Raw genomic sequence first — 19,021 nt, 5'->3', positions numbered from 1 at the left:
GTGTGGCCTATTAGTATTATAATTCGCCTCTCATGCAAAGTTAACCAGTACTGTAGGAGTAAAATATAGAGTAAGTAATAACTGTTAAAACGAAATTATTATAAATATAAAACCCTATTATTTATATAATATGATTTTATTCAGTAAATTGTCCATTCTGGTTGTACCATCTCTGTGTTCTATATATAGTCTTAGCTAGTTCATTTGTATATCTACTTATTTTCTTAATATTTACTCCATATTAAAGCCAACACTTGTTATAGTTTGAAACGAGTGGATTAGTACTAATCAGCTGTACTTATACACACATTTATTAGTTAATTAATTGTGCTACAATGAATGTGTGGATGGATAGATGTATGTGCATGGAGTGAGGGAGGGAGAGTTGTCAGATGCCCATCTTTTTCAGCCACTCAGCAAGGAAGGAAGAGGGAGGGAGGAACCCTAATCCTTCCTACCTGCTCTCAAGCTCCATCTCCATTCCATTCCCTTTTTGTGTAGTAGCAATCATAGGTAGTACTAGTATACTAGCATTCCCCAACCATTCCTTCCTACACCACCACCACCAATCAATCACCCATTCACCACCTAAAAATTCCCAAGGCACCTACTCCTCCTCCTCTTCCCTCCTCACCTCCGCCTTTCGTTTCTTGGAATCTTTGCCTCTGCCTTCTTCTTGTTCTTGCTCCCTCCGCCTCCTCCTTCCAGCCAAGAATCCATTGCAGAATTTTCGTGCTCAATTTCGGATAAATGTTGGGTGTTTTGTTTGGTGGGTTGAGAGCTTGAATTCGAGCCGGTTTCTTGCTTCTTCGAGCTGGTGGTGGTTTTCTTGGCCCTTGGATTGATTCTGGGATTCAGCGGTGGAGATACCTACCTCCGCGTGAGGATTTCTGCCATTTCTTGCTTGCTGCGTCGAGGGATTTGGTCCCCGCCCTGCTTGCTTCCAGCTCAGTTCGGTGCCTTGTTGGTGTTCATCGATGGATTCCGGCATGGGCGGCGATGCCATGGAGACATTACGGTGAAATTAGCTCGGCCCGTCTCTCGGTCAGTACGGTGAAATTCCTCCCCCTGTTCTTGCGATTCTTGGCGTTCCGTTTGGTGGAAGATTTGATGGAAATGGTGGTGGTAAATTTCGTGACCGGGTTTTTCTTGGCGCGGTTGCAGCCTGCAGATTTGAGAGATTGGAGGAGAGGTGTGGATTAGGAGGGAGCGAGGAGGAAGATGTCGTTCAGGAGCCTGATCCAGGAGATGAGGGACGAGTTCGGGAGCATCTCGCGGCACAGCCTGCGGTCGCGGTCCCACCGCGGCGGCGGCGGCGCGCCGCGGGTGGCGGCGGTGGGGCCGGCGGAGGCGGCGGCGATGCAGCAGAGCTGCTGGGCGCAGCTGCCGCCCGAGCTGCTCCGGGAGGTGCTGGTGAGGATCGAGGAGTCGGAGGCGTTGTGGCCGTCGCGGAGGGACGTGGTGGCGTGCGCCGGCGTCTGCCGGAGCTGGAGGGGGATCACCAAGGAGATCGTCCGCGTCCCGGAGGCGTCCGGCAAGCTCACCTTCCCCATCTCGCTCAAGCAGGTTCGCGCTCTCGTTTCATTCTGAAATTCCCGGTTGCGATGTCGAACTGTTAGTAATTTGATTGTTCATTGTGTTGAAGCTTCATTGTTTAATCTTTAGGAATTATTTGTTCATTGTGTCAACACTTTATGATTGATTGGTTAGCTGCTGAATTGCGTTCGTCAAGCGGTGAAGGATGAAAGCCCTGCATTCTGTTGCACTGTTGCGTATGTCGGCTTTGCTCTGATGGATTGCAAGCAGCCAAATCATCTTTTTAATGGATGTTGTGAACCATGGCATTCTAGTATGTTTTAATTTTTGGAAGGTGTCTCCCTTATGTGATTTATCTAGTTTTGGGCTAGAAAACAAACTGCATATCAAGAAAATGTGATGGATGCACAAATGCTATCTGATGAAGCCGTTTCCCTTTTGATTGCGGTGCTTCACATGTTTAGCATGATATTCCAGTATCAAATGCCATTTCTCTGCTGTCATTTTCGTAGAAATTGATGCCACTTCATTGACTGTAACCTTTGGTTGACAAGTTCATTTTAGTGTCATCTTAGTCCTAATTTACTCAAGTCTACGTGATGTGCAGCCTGGCCCAAGAGACGGCACTCTTAAATGTTTCATAAGAAGAAACCGGACTACTCAGACATATTATCTGTATATTGGGCTCACAGAAGGTATGCTGTTTATCCACCCCTGGTACGCCAAATTAAGTACAGCTATGCTGGCGTATAATGGATATATGCTTACTATTTTCGGGAAGTTTCTTTTTACAGCACTTGCCGATGATGGGAAGTTCCTACTTGCTGCACGCAAATGCAGGAAGCCCACATGCACAGACTACCTGATTTCCCTTGACATGAGTGATATGTCAAAGGGGAGCAACACCTATATTGGCAAGCTAAGGTGATCTTTTGAGATTTCATCACTGAAAAGGAAGGCCCTTTAGTAGTATGTGTAAGGAAGGCCCTTTAGATGTACTATAGGCTGTTTCATATAAAAGCATCACATGGCATTTTTCCCCCTCTCCTTTTGCTGTAAGTGTTAGAATTTGGAAAGTACAAGAAATTGAAGTGCTATGCATTTCACATCTAAACTATTCATTCAACTTAGAACAAAACTGTATGTATTTGGATGTCAAGTGCATTACTCAAACTTAATCTTCAGTTATATCTTTTTTTTGTTTGTTTCTTACAGATCTAAAAATATAGCCTACAATAACAATTAAAAGAACCAGCTAACCACCTTTGTTTTAACAGGTCAAACTTTCTCGGAACAAAGTTTACCGTCTATGATGCCCATCCACCATATGATGGAGCTGTTGTCTCAAAAAGTCGGTCTGCGCGTGTGGTTGGTCTGAACCAAGTCTCCCCGAGAGTTCCTGCCGGGAATTACCCAGTTTCACATATTTCCTACGAATTGAATGTTTTGGGTGCAAGGTATTGAATCAGCACTTGTGTTATGCCGAGTAAATCTATGGATAGTATTGGTAAATATTGTCATCAACGCCTGATACCTTAATATGTGAATTCATGGATAGTTAGAATCACAGTGGTGATTACTGCAATTGCATGATTGATCAATTAGACATGCTGAATCTATTTTTTAAGAAAAGGCTCTAATGATAAAAGTGGTGATAACATCACAACTCCGTGAGCCTTTTGGCTGTTAATTGAGCACACATGGCTAGGAATAATTATATAGAGAAGGCGGCTGACCAGCTGTCATAATTCCATATACGCAACCTTTTCATTGTTGATTGACTTTGCATGCTAGATTTGACTGCTTCTACAATACTTCGTAGAAAATTGCAGTGATTTTTGCGATGCATTCCTATTGCAGAGGTCCAAGAAGGATGAACTGCATTATGGATTCCATCCCCGCATCAGCTGTTCAAGAGGGTGGGAAAGCTCCGACACAGACTGAATTTCCTCTCAGTGGCCTCGACTCTTTCCCATCAATTTCATTCTTCAGATCAAAATCAGCTCGAATAGATAGTGCAACTTCACAATTATCCACTCAGAAGGAAGAAAAGCTGGTTCTGAAGAATAAATCTCCTAGGTGGCATGAGCAACTGCAATGTTGGTGCCTCAACTTCCGTGGACGGGTTACTGTTGCCTCAGTGAAAAACTTTCAGCTGGTGGCGTCTGATGAAAATGGGCCAACTAACCAGGAGCAGGACAAGGTGATTCTCCAGTTTGGAAAGATTGGGAAGGACTTGTTCACCATGGACTACCGTTATCCGATATCAGCATTTCAATCATTTGCAATCTGTCTGAGCAGTTTTGATACCAAAATAGCCTGTGAATGAGATAAGGTGATCATTTCTCTCTATTCAGCTTTACTACTATCGACATTTACACATGGTTACTTACCCTGCTTTATATAATGACACTTAATACTTGCTTTTATCTAGATGGTCTTCAGTTTACCTAATTGTTTCTTCAACAGTATTATGAAAGCTGACTCACATTTTCAGAACCTTCCAAACTTCAGACACTAGATAGTCAGATTAGGAGTACTAGTAGAGCAGTGGTTGATCCAAAATCTGAGCTGGCTGTTAGGCATATCTGAATTCATCGGTCTGCCCATATGCAAATCGAGCTTTTCTGTTGGGATGTCACATCAGAAGAGAATAGATGGCAACACATGTATGCAATTTGCACCAGATGATAGCTGCCCTCTGTGTTTTACCCTTAGCTCCGTAATCACTACTGATTCAGCCTGTTCTGTAAACTACAGTTGCATACTTGCTTGGGTACGGTTTATGTGCCATGAAACGTGACACGAAGCAAAGAAAAATAATTTTAGAGTAGGGATTTTATGTTTCTACTCTTAGCGGTTTAAATAGAAAACAATAAGAAAACCACGTAGACCAATCTGAAATTAAGTTTCAAAAATTCAAATTTAGCCTCGGTTTATAGGCTGACGAGTTGCCAATGGAACTCGCAAAAATATCTCTTAAGCTGCAGTTGCGCAGTTGTTTTCCATCACTGTCCAGGCATAGCTGCATTCATGCAGCTAAATCACAATCAGATGAACCGCATCCTAATCAAGATTTTTGGCCGCGAATGCAATGTACCTGCAGGTGCTGGATGAAGGACGAACCGTGGAAGCATTATAAGCTGGATCGGCAGGCGTAGCGTGCACGAGTCACGCTTGACATTGAAGCACAAGGATTTGTTTGGATTTGGGCAGAAAAAAAAAAACACCAAGTCCATCTCCTGAAGTTGCTGCCCCGGATGCTGCTGCTGCAGTGTACATAATAGCCACCTGTGATCTTTCTGGCCTCCTGGCTTGTAATTCTGTTCTAGTTTGTTTTTTTTTTTTTCTAATTGTTATACATTCTTGGGCGGTGCCGGCTGTTGAAACCTAGAGAGTTTCTTCTTCTTTTTAATCTCCCCCAATTTACATTGTAAACGGCAGGCTTGTGTAGCCAAAAATGCAAAGTTGTGTGTTGCAAGTTGCAACTTGATGTGTTCTTTAAATTAGTGTAATACATGGAGTAATAGGCTGCAGTGCTGAGAACAGTGTCAAAAGCAGTGTTGTGGATTGTGTGATTTGTTAGTAGAGATCTTCTTCGATGCTTGAAATTAATTAGGACCCTTGATCAGATATAATAGAGAGAAGGTACCTGAAAAAAGGTATTAAAAGGGCAATCAGGTATGGAAGGTGGAAGGGTAAAATGGTAATTGTTTTTTATTAAATTATTTTTGGGAAAGGGCAAAAGCGAGAGAAGCTATAAACGTTTCAGCGGTGAACTTCACATTCTGACTTGTATATACTACTATATGTTGACGAATACATACGGTAACCATTTGTTGATTTGAGTCGAGCGTTTTTATAATGCCTAATGGGCCTTATAAATTCTACTGAGTAAGAAACTAGTGGTTACCATGGTATCAGGATGTATCTGAGAGCCAAAACTGTGTGTATTTGTTAATCCGAAGCAGTATTTTGTTGGACCTAATCTCAGTTGAGAATAAGAAGCTCGTGTTCTTCCAACGCGAGCTAATCATGCAGATTACGTATGTTAATCATGCATCAATCATCATCGTATAAGCATTGCAATATCATGGACAAAAGAATTATTGGGGTACACGTCTCATGTTCTGATTCTTGAGGTAACAATGATGCAATAGCATCACTAGAATACAATCTCTCATCTCGATCATAAGATCATTACAAAATACCATTTTTGACAAATACTCATTTGACCCCACTAATACAGGGGGCATCATCCATCTCATAATTCTCAGCTACACACTGAGAATTTACCGCTGATTTTCCTAATAAAAATGGAGTAGTAATAGTAAATTGTACTGCTGTAATTACAGCAGTATACTGGTATTACTACTGCACATATGTACAGCTACGAGTCGCAGCGTGCCAGCTGCGTCTACACTGTCTGCGCCTGCTTCGCGGTGGCGTCTTCTGCGGCGCGGCCGCCGGACGGCACGGCGAGCCGGCCGCCGTCGCCGGCGGCGGCGGGGAGGTCGTCCTCGTGCGCCTCCTCGGGGCATTCCATGGCGCGCACCAGCTGCACGAACAGCGGCCAGTGGTCCGGCGAGAAGAACTCCGCGCCCATCCGCTGGTACGTGAAGTGGCACGGCCGCGTGCGCTCGGCGGCGAGCAGGCCGCCCCACGCGCCGGGGGCGCCGTCGCCGTCGCGCGCCACGGCGAGCGACGCGCTCTCGCCGGCGAGCCGCGCGCCGTGCTCCGCGCAGGCGGCCTTCACCTGGGCGAGGACCGCCGCCGCCGCCGCGGACCCGTCCATGCCCGAGGCGATCACCGTGCACCCGCGCCGCGCGAACATCTCGGCGACGGGGCCGTACCCGCCGTGGAGCCCCGCGGTGGCCTCCGCGGGGCGCGACCGCGGGAGCGGCACCTTCGCGGACAGCTCGACGGGCTCGCCGTCGAACACCCTGCGCGCCGCGGCCAGGACGCGGTCGCCGTGCGCGAGGAGCTCCCCGGCGTACCACGACAGGAAGAAGCCCCCGTACGCGGTCTCCCACGAGCCCCCCGGGGACCTGAAGAAGGTGGAGCACTCCGGCGACTCGCCGTACCGCGGCGCGTCGTGCGGCCCCGACAAGCCCCACAGCGGCTGCCCCGCCGCCACGGCGTGCCGCTTCAGCCGCGCCAGCATGTGCCTGTCGTAGCACTGGAATTCGCCCGCGCCGCCATAGCCGCCGGCGCCGTCGCTCCCAGGCGGATACGAAGGGTACTTGAGCTCGCCATTGGGACCCAAGCTCACCGTCACATCCTACAGAATCCAACAAAAACTAGTACTAAGAAACACTGCAACTTCGAGAACGAGACGAAGGTGTTCTTGATTTCGCTTACCGTGACAGTCGAGCCCAAGAAGTCATGGAAGGCGGCGGCGAAGCTGCGGAAGAAGGCCTCGTAGGCCTGGAGCGGCGACTTGCCGCCAAGAACCGGGAGCTCGTCGACGGCGAAGGAGAGGCACCCGTCGCGGCGGTTCCCGGAGCGGTCGGCGAAGAGGATGTCGGGGTCGGCGGCCGCCGCCGCCGCGACCCAGGCGGGGAGCGCGGAGCCGTGGGTGTCGAGCGAGACGCGGAGGCAGAGCCCGGCGTCGCGGACCATGGCGGCGACGGCGAGGTACCCTGCCCACCCGAGCTCGTCGCCGGTGGGCCCCGGCTGCGCGACGGCCCACGAGACCGGCAGCTCGACGCCGTCGACGCCGAGGAGCTTCAGCGCGCGCAGCCCCGCCGACACGGCCTTGCCGCGGTTCACGGCGCGGCCGTCGGCGGTGACCACGTCGGAGGGGAGCCCCACGAACAGCCTCACCGCCGCCTCCCCCTCCTCCTCCACCACCGCCGCCGCCTCCTCGCCGGCCTCCCTGCTCCGGTCGACGGCGAGGTGCGCCCGCGCGGGGCTCAGCCTCAGCCTCGACCACCGCCGCCGCGCAAATCCGAGCCGGACCAACCCCGGTCGCCTTCCACCCACCACCTCCTCCCCGGCGCACCGCCGCCTCGCCGGCCTTGCAACCACCGCCGCCGCCGCCGCTGCCTGCTGCATCAGCACAGCCTCCATTGTCGCCGCTTACGTCACTCGATCGCGACTTTGCTCCTTTCTTCTCGGCTTCTCGCTCCTTTGCGTTCGCTCGGGGTGTGCGTGTGTTCTTCTCTCTCTCGTTTGGGTTTGGTTTGGTGGTACTGAATTTTTAATTTTTCGCCTCGTATTTATTCACAGCGAAGCGAAAAGAAACAAAAAGAAAAACACCGAAAAAAGCGCCAGTCGAGTGCCACGTGGCACGGCGAGCAGCAGCCGCAATAATACAGAGCGCGCCAGGTGGCCTCGCGTTCTTTTTTTTTTTTTGTTTTTCCTCCGCCGCTCGCTTCCTCCTCCATCCAATGACGCGCGGGGCCCGCACCGGCCTCGTCCACCGAATGACAGCGTGGGCCCCACTCCACACCAACCGGGGTGAGGTTTGTGGTCTTTGTGGATAAGGCGGCACGTAGGGACGCGGGTGCGGCCACGTAGGTGGATTTGGACGGTGGGCTGGAGGGCCCACCCGGCAGGCAGCTAGTAGTACCGCGTTGGCGCTGACTGAGATGTTGGGCCCACGCGGCGGTCGGCGGCCATACTGTGGGAGTGGATCTGGGCGGAAGAGGAGGAGGACGTGGTGCTGACTCGGCGGGCGCCGACGCGTGGCTGTGCGGCGCCAAAAACCGACGGCCCCGCGCGCCGTGCGTCGATTGGGCGCCGGTTCGCGGCGTCGTCGCGTGTGGATTGCGTTTGTTCGGGGAAAAACTACTCGAACAATGGATTGAGCATTGCTGTTTACTCCAACCATCTCCTAATATAAAAGATATTTTCATATTTCACTTACACGGTCTGATATCGATATCTCTTATATTATATTATTAGACGGAGGAAAAACGATTCATTTAAATAGTACGAGTATATGATAAAATTTTTAAAAAATAAATAAGATAGATTAATATATGATATATTACTCAACAAACATGTATAATCAAATTTAACTTTTACACATTACAACGAAAAAAGTAAATTTAATTGTGAATATACGTTTACTAATTATAGTTTATTTTGTTTTCTTTGTTACAACTTATAAAAGATGAAATTTTTTAAATTGTATGTTTATGGAGTGATTTATCATATAATAATTTATCTTGTTTTAAATTTTTTAAAAATAACTATTTAGTAGGTTATATGTAAATAACAAGGAAATGTATTTTCGAGGATTTACAATCCACTCGTTGGTTTCGGCCGTTTTCCGCGGTTTTTCTCGGTGTTTCCGCTTCACGTGGGTTATGAGCGTTGTTTTGGTCATACGTCTGCTAGCAGGTGCTAGCTACCGACGGACTGACTGTCCCGAGGACCGGAGGACGGCAGAAGAAGGCGAAAAATTGGTATCGTGCAGCCGTGTGGGACAATGACCTATACCATGTAGTGTTCTATCTAAATAAATTTCGACAGAAATACGTGTAGAACAATACCCGACCGGATACAGGCCAATGAAAAAGAATCTTTAAGATGATACAAAAGGAGAAAAAAAATAATATGCAAAAAGGAATCGATAATCTATAAGAAAGAAGAAAAAAAGAAGTCGAATTCACGCTTTGGCGGATAATAACGATATATAGGATTCTCCTTTTGGATAAACCGGTAGCTTCAAGATCAGGATTACGGAGGCCATGGGCCGGATGAATCCTTCCTCTCCGTTTTACAATGTAAGTTATTTTAGCATTTCAAATATTTGTATTGATGTTAATTAATCTAAACATATAGATTCATTAATATCAATATAAATAGATTTATTAGCATTAATATAATTGTGAGAAATGTTAGAATAATTTATACTACGAAACGGAGGAAGTACCACAGATGTTGGTGGTGCGAGTGAACAAAGGACTGTCACGTGAGAAGATGTTCTAGGCGACAGCGAAGGAGCAGCCGTTTCAAGCACCACACGAAGCGAGAGATCAATCCACGCCACCAGCAATCAGCAATGCGTGAACAACTCAGCCACGACGATTATTAAGGTCATTACGGCGGCGGTATCAATGATCAAACACTGTTTATTAAAATCATTTTGAACAAAGCAACAATTTTTGTACAGCGATAAGTTTTACTCGTATGCTCGTATTCAGACTGTGCCTGCTAATATATTGCACATTTATGTGCAATTGACACCAATCCGGTGTATGCCTTTTCTCAATCTTTTGTTTGTTCAGATGTCATTCCTAATTGGGCTTGAACAATAGCCACCGCCCTTACCTCCAAATTTGTATGTATAACGTTAGCTAGTTAAATTTTAAACTTGTCAAAGTTATAAAATAAACGGAGAAAGTATTAAGTTTCATAGTATTAAGATTTGTGCAACCACGTCCTCTTTTTAGTGACGAAGGGAGTAGCGGCTAGCGAGCGAGCAACCGACTGTCCCGAGAAGAAGGCGAAAAATTGGTATTGTGCAGTCGCTGGGGAGAATGGCCGTGTAGTGTTCTACTAGACTTTTACGGAGTACTATAATTTGGTCAGAAGTGTATGTAAAGGAAATCCAGTTTGCGTGAAACAATACGCTACTACCAATTGCTGTCCCGTGAAAAATGAACTTTAAACGAGACAGAAAAAAATATATATGCAAAAGAGGAACTGATAATCTTCAAGAAAGAAAAAAAGAAGTCGAATTCATGCTTCGGCGGATAATGGTGTTATAGGATTCTCCATTTGGATAATGGTGATATTCTCCCTCCAATTTCAAAATGTTTGATATTGTTGATTTTTTAGTGCGTGTTTGACCATTCGTCTTATTCAAAAAATTTAAGTAATTATTTATTCTTTTTATATCATTTAATTTATTGTTAAATATACTTTCATGTACACATATAATTTTACATATTTCACAAAAAAAATTTAAATAAAACGAACGGTTTAAACATGTGCTAAAAAGTTAACGGTGTTAAATATTTTAAAACGGAGGGAGTAGCTTTTAAGATGAGGATTACGAAGGCCATGGGCCCTCTCTTGGTTGAAACCTGGAACAGATTGTCACGGACAACGAAATGGTTGGGTGCGATCCAGGGAACAAAGGAATGTGACAGCGGAAATGTTCTAGGCAACAGCAAAAGGGGCCGTTCAGCCTTCCAGTTCCAGCAACCAGCATGGACGGATTCACCACACGAAGCGAGAGATCAATCCACGCCACCAGCAATCAACATGCAATCAGCAATGCGTGAACAACTCAGAGCAAGGATAACAGTAGTGTAGAGAATTATGAGACGCCTCATAACCCAACGCGGGAGGGTGATTGTATTTATATATCCAATACAATAGAGATTACAACAAACTTTTAGATATGAGTTATATACGGATACAATCTATACAAATCTAATCTAACTCTAATACCCGCCCGCAGTCAAAGCGGGAGGAACATCACGAACGCAAACACTGAACCTAAACTCAGTGAATAACTGAACTGGCAAGCCTTTGGTCATGATATCTGCGAACTGATGTGAGGACGGAACGTGTAAAACACGAACTTGTCCTAAAGCAACTTTCTCTCGAACAAAATGAATATCAATCTCAATATGCTTCGTCCGACGATGATGAACAGGATTAGCGGTCATGTAGACGGCGCTAATATTATCACAATAAACGATAGTGGCCGAAGCAAGTAGAATATGTAATTCAAGAAGAAGTTGTCGAAGCCAGCAACATTCAGCAACAGCATGTGTTACTGCACGGTACTCAGCTTCAGCACTAGATCGAGAGACAGTGGTCTGTCGCTTGGAGGACCATGAGACCAAGTTTTCACCGAGGAAAACACAATACCCTGATGTGGAACGACGAGAATCAGGACAACCCGCCCAGTCAGCATCAGAATAAGCTGTCAAAGAGTCAACTGGTGCAGTTCCGATGTGAAGACCAATATGTAGAGTACCCTTGATGTCAACTGTTGTTCCGGCCACCGTTGTAGCGTCGCTGGTTGCGGCGACCACCGTTGTTGGAGCCACAGCCACGAGACTGTGATGAAGAAGAGGACGCACAGGTGCCGGAAGTGCAGGCATTGGCAGAGGAGGCAGCCACCACCATGGCTGTCTCAGCCTGGACCTTGTGTGCATTGGCAATTCGCAGCTCTTTGAGCAACAAGGTGTTGTGCGCCGAGGTGAAGGAGGGCAGAACAGGGGCGCTGGCGATGTTGTCGGCGGTGCTCGAAAAACAAGAGTTGAGGCCGCTCAGCAAGTTGAGGACAAGCTGAGATTTAGTGACGGGGTGGCCAACGTCGCAGAGGGCATCGGCAGCAGTCTTCACCTTCTGACAATAATCGGCAATGGGCATGTCACCTTGCGTCATTGAGTGGAACTCGTGACTGAGATAGATGGCGCGGGGTTCCTTGTTTGCTTGAAAGAGATCGTCGATGGCGAGCCATAGGTCGCGGGCGGTCTGGTCGGGTTCCATGACGACGTTGAGGATAGCATCGGAAACGGAGCCGAACAGCCAGCCCCGAACACAACAATCGGTTTGTGCCCAAGTCGAGTCTTCGGGACGAGGGGGTGCAGTGCCATCAATGTGAGGAAGGAGCCCAAACTTGCCACACATAGAAGTGAAGAAGGTCTTCCACTTGTTGAAATTGGGGTGCTTGAGCTCCAGGGTAATTGGTATGTGAATCTTGACGTTGACGGTGGCATACAGGTTGACGAAGATCGAGCCGGTAGAATCCCCGGTGCTGGCAGCAGAAGATGGAGTAGAGCCGGATGATGTAGATGCCATTGTTGGAAGAGGAGGTGGACTCGGTAGACATGGCAGAGAGGCAGAATAATCACAACGCGGCGAAGACAGAAGGCGGCGCAGCGTGAGCAGAGCAGGGCAGAGCGCGGCGCGGGCAGGGCGCGGCGTGGCGCGATGGGGGCAGAGCGCGGCGCGGCGCAATGCAGGCAGGGCGCGGCGCGTCGTGGCGCGGTGGGGACGCGGAAGGCGCGGTGGGGCTGGGGCGCGGCGAGATCGCGAGGGGAAATCGCTGGGGCGCGGCGAGATCGCGAGGGGAAATCGCTGGGGCGCGGCGCGGTGGTGGGGACGCGGAAGTCGCGTGGGCAGCGGAAGAGAAGCGAACGCGGAAAAAGCGAAGGCCAGAGGAAGCGGCGAATTAGGGTAGAAGGAAACCGGTATCTGATACCATGTAGAGAATTATGAGACGCCTCACAACCCAACGTGGGAGGGCGATTGTATTTATATATCCAATACAATAGAGATTACAACAAACTCTTAAATAAGAGTTATATACGGATACAATCTATACAAATATAATCTAACTCTAATAAGTAGGCTATAAGCAAGCTACTCCCTTCGTTTTTAATAGATGACGCTGTTGACTTTTTCTCACATGTTTGACTATTCGTCTTATTTAATTTTTTTTACAAATATATAAGATATAAATCGCACTTAAAGTACTATGAGTAATAAAACAACTCATAACAAAATAAATTATAATTACGTAAATTTTTTGAATAAGACGAATGGTCAAATATGTGAGAAAAAGTCAACGGCGTCATCTATTAAAAAACGGAGATAGTATATGCTTATATAGAAGAGAGAGAAACAAAAGTGGAGAGTGTTGGCTCTCATGCAAGAGCTAACTACACACAAGCTCCAAAAATAATACATTAAATTTATAGTGAGAGAAAGAGAGAGGATGAAGAAATTAAAGATAAACTTATAGCCAATCTACTATACATATTAGTTTTAGCATTAAATAGTAGTGGGCTCTGCTATTATCTCAGGCACGGCGATAATTAAGATCATTACGGCGGCGGTATGTAATGATCAAACACTGTTGATCGTGGCAGCGGGCTTATCTCGTAACGATTGGAGCGATTATTTTGGACCATATTAGAACCATTTTGAACAAAGTAACAATTTTTTTTACAGCGCTGCGTTCTACTACCTCCGTCCAGTATAGTTGTCGCTTTGTCCTTTTCATTACAACGTTTGATCATTCGTTTTATTTAAAAAATTAATATAAATATAAAAAAGAATAAGTTATATTTAAAATACTGTTGATAACAAAGCAAATCACAAACAAAGTCAAATGATTAAAAGTTACGATAAAAACTCAAAACGACAAGTATTTTGAAATGGAGGTAGTACTCGTATTCAAACTGTGCCTGCAAATAAGGAGTATGTTGCGTAATTTATGTGCGAGTGGCATACTGGCATCAACCCGGTGTCTGCGTTACATTCCTCAATCTTCTGCTTGTTCAGATGTCATTCCTAATTGGGTTTGAACACTAGCTCGCCATTTCTTTACGCTTGTTATTTAAGATATGGAAACGAAGTAAGGTAAGTTGCTCAAGGGAGAGATGGTTTGGCTGGCCTCAGATTAGCATTTTGGCACATGAATCTTGGCCGTCAATAACCCGGGTTTATCACTACCCGATGCGCAGATTAGTTACTGAGGCTCATACCATACGCTGTCATCACCGGCCAACACCACCAACTCCAAGATTCAACAATCGCTAGATCGAAAATCAGGATGTAAAACAACAAAAAAAAAACACACAGAACAAGAGCATGACCAATCCATAAACTTCCAAATCAAGACGATGTATTGCAGGAAGGAAAAAATAAATCACAGTAACCTCAAAGATGAACAAAAAACCACCGAGAGAAACAAATGGGGATAGACAAACAACGCCATCGATAAACCAGTGACAAAGAGGCCAAAATCAGAAAGAGGAGATCGAACGAAAACGGTTGAACACGACGGAACTTGGAGAAGCATCGATCGCCAACTGATGCGGCGGCGGCGAAGGCTAGGGTTTCGTCTCGGGGCCATCGAGTCCTCTCGCTTTAATAAAGCCTTGGAAAGACGGGCTCTGAGTGGGCCTCTGTTATTGTGGCCTTCACAGCGAGGCCCATTGGGCTTTTCTGATTTCAGCCCAGTGGCGAGTTCCTTTTTTATTTTTTTGGGGTTGCTTTGATGAGAGGCTGCTCCTCCAAAATCCAAATAATGAAAATGAAAATATCAAAGTGACGTCAGCGCAATCGCGCTCTCGGATTTGGTCGCGACGCCACCACCACCACAAACGCTCGCCGGCCGGGCTCTGATACTGCCGGCCTCCACGTCGCCCTCCGCCTCCCTCCCCGCATTCCGTCGAGCACCTCCGCCTCCCTAGCCGGCAGCCGCCATGGCTGCCCTCCTTATCTCCTCCCACCTCACCGCCGCCTCCTCATCCTCCACCACGTCCCCCACTGCTCGACCGGCGCCAAGCTTCGTCTCCTTCCGCGCCGCCAACGCCGCCCCTAAGGGTGCCCGTCGGGGTTGCCCTGTCCTTGCTTCGTCGGTAGAGCCACCGCCTGCTGCGTCGGCGGCGCAGCCGTTCCGGTCACTGGCGCCGTCGGAGACCACCGTGCTGGTCACGGGCGCCACGGGCTACATCGGGCGTTATGTCGTCCGCGAGCTCCTCCGCCGCGGCCACCCCGTGGTCGCCGTGGCGCGCCCCCGGAGCGGGCTGCGCGGCCGCAACGGCCCCGACGAGGTCGTCGCGGACCTCGCCCCCGCCCGCGTCGTCTTCTCCGACGTCACCGACGCGGGCGCGCTCCGCGCCGACCTGTCGCCGCACGGCCCCATCCACGCCGCGGTGTGCTGCCTCGCCAGCCGCGGCGGCGGCGTGCGGGACTCGTGGCGCGTGGACTACCGCGCCACGCTGCACACCCTCCAGGCGGCGCGCGGCCTCGGCGCCGCGCACTTCGTCCTCCTCTCCGCCGTCTGCGTCCAGAAGCCGCTCCTCGAGTTCCAGCGCGCCAAGCTCAGGTTCGAGGGCGAGCTCGCCGCCGAGGCGTCGCGCGACCCGTCCTTCACCTACAGCATCGTCCGCCCCACCGCCTTCTTCAAGAGCCTGGGCGGCCAGGTCGAGACCGTCAAGAACGGCCAGCCCTACGTCATGTTCGGCGACGGGAAGCTCTGCGCCTGCAAGCCCATCAGCGAGGAGGACCTCGCCGCGTTCATCGCCGACTGCATCTCCGACGAGGGCAAGGCCAACAAGATCCTCCCCATCGGCGGGCCGGGGAAGGCGCTGACGCCGCTGGAGCAAGGGGAGATGCTGTTCCGGCTGCTGGGGCGCGAGCCCAGGTTCATCAAGGTGCCGATCCAGGTCATGGACGCCGCCATCTGGGTGCTCGACGCGCTGGCCAAGGTGTTCCCCGGGGTGGAGGACGCGGCGGAGTTCGGCAAGATCGGGAGGTACTACGCGTCGGAGAGCATGCTGGTGCTCGACCCGGACACCGGCGAGTACAGCGACGAGATGACGCCCAGCTACGGCAGCGACACGCTCGAGCAGTTCTTCGAGAGGGTGATCAGGGAAGGCATGGCAGGGCAGGAGCTCGGCGAGCAGACCATCTTCTAGGCCTCGCTCGCCTTCTTGGCTGCCATTGCCAGTTTCTTGGTGCTTGTAAGTTGTAAATTACTACTTCATCCAGAGTGTTTGTAGAGATGTGAGTTGTTCTTGATGTTTCGGACGCCATTAGCCATTCAATTGTACCATACAATGCATTGCCTAATTCCAAAGGAGGATAGTTTTGCTGTGTCAGATCTGGTATGATATAAATAAATCAAAGCTAATCTTTTGACAGATTACTGTGATTTGTCGTGCATCAACTATTTCATTAGCTTCTGGTATGCAGCAGACTCTGTTTTATCCTCTAGCATCACGAATTCATGATTCATGACAAACTGACAAGCCGATTACAGGGAATTAAATATTTTGTAACCATTTTGCCATGAAACGAGTTACTCATCTCTTAACACACAATTGTCCTCTCCAATGTCAACATATCTGCGATCCGAATTTGACACTATTTTACTGATCCTCATCAAAGGAGAGCTTTTGCAGTAGTAACACAGAAGACAGTTTGCAGTAAAACCATGGGGAAACAGCCATAATGACAATATCCTTTGCATGTAAATAGTATCACTGAGTTCGATGCAACACTATATACAGAGATTCGATGAAACTAAATTCTCCTCAGCGTGGCGTAGCCATTGGGTGGGTACATAGTTACATACAAAATGCTGATATTTTTTCTTGAACTATATCTGCTTGGTCCTAATTAGTATTACTCATGTCCAAGATGCAAAATATATTACAGAAATGAAGGCTCAAATCTGATTGACTTTAGCAAAACGGCCCTTAATCCTCAGCCTGCTATCAGCACGAGCTTTGCGGGACTCATACCGGACCTGCCTGTCGAATCTGCAATAATTAGAATTTCATTGTCACACAGTTATGTTTCAAATCGAAAAATCCTGGGTAAGAGTCCAAGAGAAGCTTCAAGAGGAAATAAAAACATCATGCTTGCCATAAGCTTATGTCACCTTCTTGTCTTCCTCTTCTCTTTATAGCGAGAAATGACCAAGTTCCTGTCGGGGCAAGGAACAAATTCTGGCATTTTGGGTAGAACTTGCATTGGCGTGCCATTTCCAGGGTTTGTCTGGTGGGTTTCCTCCATGCTGCTACCATTGCTCATGCTGGGGCAAAGTTCAGACATCTGAACAAATGATGAAATACATGCTTCAGCTGAGCTGGCTGGAGGTTGCTCATATGTGAACTCGACCTTGCACGGATCATTTAGCGCAGGGTAATCGCTGTTATCCCATCCACCATTCTGCCATATAGATAAAGTTATATTAATAGATAGCCAAGTAAGCATCTATTTTGCACAAAAGAACTGACAATCAAAATCTTAGCTCTTTATCAACTAGGCCTACTCTGCGTTTTTCATGGCCAATTTCAGTGTGGATACAATTCCCCCTATCTGAACAGGACTGTCAATAAATAATCAATGGGTAGAATGGTATCCTTGTCCAGGTTTAAAAAATTAATGTATGTGTCAGTAGGTGTAAACCAAGTAAGAATCTTACACAAAATCACGAATATGACAATAGATAGGAAAAGAACAGAATCATATCAAATTTGGGGCTTCTTCTCTCTGAAAAAGAGAAAGAGAATTTAGGGGTTCTTCACTAGAATGACTTTATTCTGACTCAGATGTATCTTGAGTTGCTAGCGCTTGAGTTGACACTACAGAATAAATTCCCCATCAACATAGGTACAGCAAAGCATGCCTAGGAATATCTTCACCGCATATGATACAGAATCTGTATAGTTTCTACCGTTCAGACGAAGATTCTGCGGACACTACCAATCTAGTACCATTTATCGCTTGATTAACAATTGCAGTGACAAAAGTACATCCATAGGTTAAACAGCACTGCAAATTAGTCAGATATGCTGAAGATTGTAGATCAAACCTCATAACCAGGCGTCGGCATGGTTGCAACCTCATTGCTGTTTGCAGTACCGAAATTGCCATGTCCAGTGTTGTGTTGTGTTGTTGTTCCCCATGAAGGTAACTGATGATCGCCGGCCTGCGCCGCCTCGCGATGAGCCCAAATCTGCGCGCCGCCGCCGTCTGAATTGGCGAGCTCGGTTAGCTGTCGTATGACCTCCTCATTCACCTTCCCATCCGGCGAGTTCTGAATCTTTTGCAGCAGACAAGAATTAAGCCGGATAAATGGGAGTAAATTAAATAGAAGTTGATTCAGAAAAGGGGGGGATTTTTTTTTTTCGGACAGTGAACAGTAGAAGGCTGTAAAAGCGAACCTTGGGGGAAGATGGCGTGAGGAGAGGCTCGAATCCATGGCAGGAGGTGGTCGGGACGATGAGATCCTCGAGGCTGAGCACCTGGGGCTCCTCCCAGATGGCCCACCACCCACCGTCGTCGCCCCCCGCCGCCGCGGTCGCCGCCGCCGCCTTGTCGGAGTAGGAGATCCCGAGGAGCGCGGCGAGGTCGAGCGCGGAGGGGCACCCGGTGTACGGGTGCACCGTGGAGCGGTCGTGGAGCGGCGCCGCCGGGTCGCGCTCCCCGCCGTGGCGGTGCCTGGAGAAGTCGCAGTTGGAGCAGAGGAAGCCGCCCGCGCCCCGGCGGAAGACGGCCCCCGCGGCGGCGCACGCGGCGCAGAGCGGCGCGCGCGCGTGGCGGGAGCACACCCCGTTGGCGCCGTGCACGTGGCGGTCGCACGGCAGGCAGAGCCTCGCCGCGTCGGCCCTGCAATACACCACCGCCGCCGCGTCGCCGCAGTAGTCGCAGCCCGCCGCCGCCTTCTTGGATCCCTCCTCCTCCTCCTCCTCGACCACCTCCACCTCCGGTAGTTCTTGATCCTTCTTCTCCGCACCTACCTCCACCTCATCTTGACCCATCTCCCCGACCACCACTCGACGACCTCCGCCGCCGCCGCCGCCGCCGCCGTCAAGCTCGGAGAGTGAGTGGCGCGTACAAAGTAGAAGAAGAAGAGGACTAGAGGAGGGAGAGTAGAAGATGACGAGAGAGATGACGCCTCGTTATTGCTTGGGGGATAAGAAGCAAGAAGAAGAAGGGAGGGGGAAAGAGGAGTGAGAGAATTGTGCAAATGGCGAAAGAGACG

The 19,021-nt window shown here is 48.7% G+C and overlaps 5 protein-coding genes across 6 annotated transcripts; 2 read left to right on the top strand and 3 right to left on the bottom strand.

The window, feature by feature from the left end:
* Positions 1-381: 381 nt before the first annotated feature.
* Positions 382-5,042, top strand: LOC127766182 (tubby-like F-box protein 6). Of its 2 annotated transcripts, none has more exons than XM_052291251.1 (7): positions 382-1,044; positions 1,165-1,566; positions 2,144-2,231; positions 2,331-2,460; positions 2,814-2,993; positions 3,397-3,871; positions 4,643-5,042. In XM_052291251.1, exons 2-6 carry the CDS (start codon positions 1,222-1,224, stop codon positions 3,863-3,865), a joined length of 1,212 nt encoding a protein of 403 aa, XP_052147211.1. In that variant the 5' UTR covers positions 382-1,044; positions 1,165-1,221; the 3' UTR covers positions 3,866-3,871; positions 4,643-5,042. The 2 variants fall into 2 exon arrangements, with proteins under 2 accessions (XP_052147211.1, XP_052147212.1); XM_052291252.1 differs by having other exon boundaries at positions 382-1,053.
* Positions 5,043-5,642: 600 nt separating this feature from the next.
* LOC127766181 (inactive beta-amylase 9-like) lies at positions 5,643-7,755 on the bottom strand. The gene is made up of 2 exons (XM_052291250.1): positions 6,898-7,755; positions 5,643-6,817 (listed from the first exon to the last, which is right to left on the bottom strand). The coding sequence occupies exons 1-2, from the start codon at positions 7,606-7,608 to the stop codon at positions 5,954-5,956; spliced, it is 1,575 nt and encodes a 524-aa protein (XP_052147210.1). The 5' UTR covers positions 7,609-7,755; the 3' UTR covers positions 5,643-5,953.
* A 3,735-nt stretch (positions 7,756-11,490) lies between these two features.
* On the bottom strand, positions 11,491-12,312 carry LOC127765463 (uncharacterized). The gene has a single exon (XM_052290374.1). It carries the CDS (start codon positions 12,310-12,312, stop codon positions 11,491-11,493), a length of 822 nt encoding a protein of 273 aa, XP_052146334.1.
* Positions 12,313-14,556: 2,244 nt separating this feature from the next.
* On the top strand, positions 14,557-16,105 carry LOC127767432 (divinyl chlorophyllide a 8-vinyl-reductase, chloroplastic). The gene has a single exon (XM_052292771.1). It carries the CDS (start codon positions 14,727-14,729, stop codon positions 15,942-15,944), a length of 1,218 nt encoding a protein of 405 aa, XP_052148731.1. The 5' UTR covers positions 14,557-14,726; the 3' UTR covers positions 15,945-16,105.
* Positions 16,106-16,477: 372 nt separating this feature from the next.
* LOC127767433 (zinc finger protein CONSTANS-LIKE 13-like) lies at positions 16,478-19,021 on the bottom strand. The gene is made up of 4 exons (XM_052292772.1): positions 18,201-19,021; positions 17,849-18,079; positions 16,913-17,202; positions 16,478-16,790 (listed from the first exon to the last, which is right to left on the bottom strand). Exons 1-4 carry the CDS (start codon positions 18,795-18,797, stop codon positions 16,697-16,699), a joined length of 1,212 nt encoding a protein of 403 aa, XP_052148732.1. The 5' UTR covers positions 18,798-19,021; the 3' UTR covers positions 16,478-16,696.

This window comes from Oryza glaberrima, chromosome 3 (genome assembly GCF_000147395.1).
Source record: "Oryza glaberrima chromosome 3, OglaRS2, whole genome shotgun sequence".
NCBI lineage: Eukaryota > Viridiplantae > Streptophyta > Magnoliopsida > Poales > Poaceae > Oryza > Oryza glaberrima.
This window is presented reverse-complemented; position numbering and strand designations above follow the sequence as displayed.

Bases quoted from the DNA above. Each gene is read 5' to 3' on its own strand.
- LOC127767433 (XM_052292772.1), bottom strand. From the start codon at position 18,797: ATGGGTCAAGATGAGGTGGAGGTAGGTGCGGAGAAGAAGGATCAAGAA. The intron at 18,080-18,200 runs GTTCGCTTTTAC...CTGCTGCAAAAG, and splicing joins TCACGCCATCTTCCCCCAAG to ATTCAGAACTCGCCGGATGG. The intron at 17,203-17,848 runs GTTTGATCTACA...TCTATATGGCAG, and splicing joins TGCCGACGCCTGGTTATGAG to AATGGTGGATGGGATAACAG.
- LOC127766182 (XM_052291251.1), top strand. From the start codon at position 1,222: ATGTCGTTCAGGAGCCTGATCCAGGAGATGAGGGACGAGTTCGGGAGC. The intron at 1,567-2,143 runs GTTCGCGCTCTC...CGTGATGTGCAG, and splicing joins TCCCCATCTCGCTCAAGCAG to CCTGGCCCAAGAGACGGCAC. The intron at 2,232-2,330 runs GTATGCTGTTTA...TTCTTTTTACAG, and splicing joins GTATATTGGGCTCACAGAAG to CACTTGCCGATGATGGGAAG.
- LOC127766181 (XM_052291250.1), bottom strand. From the start codon at position 7,608: ATGGAGGCTGTGCTGATGCAGCAGGCAGCGGCGGCGGCGGCGGTGGTT. The intron at 6,818-6,897 runs GTAAGCGAAATC...TGGATTCTGTAG, and splicing joins TCTTGGGCTCGACTGTCACG to GATGTGACGGTGAGCTTGGG.
- LOC127767432 (XM_052292771.1), top strand. From the start codon at position 14,727: ATGGCTGCCCTCCTTATCTCCTCCCACCTCACCGCCGCCTCCTCATCC.
- LOC127765463 (XM_052290374.1), bottom strand. From the start codon at position 12,312: ATGGCATCTACATCATCCGGCTCTACTCCATCTTCTGCTGCCAGCACC.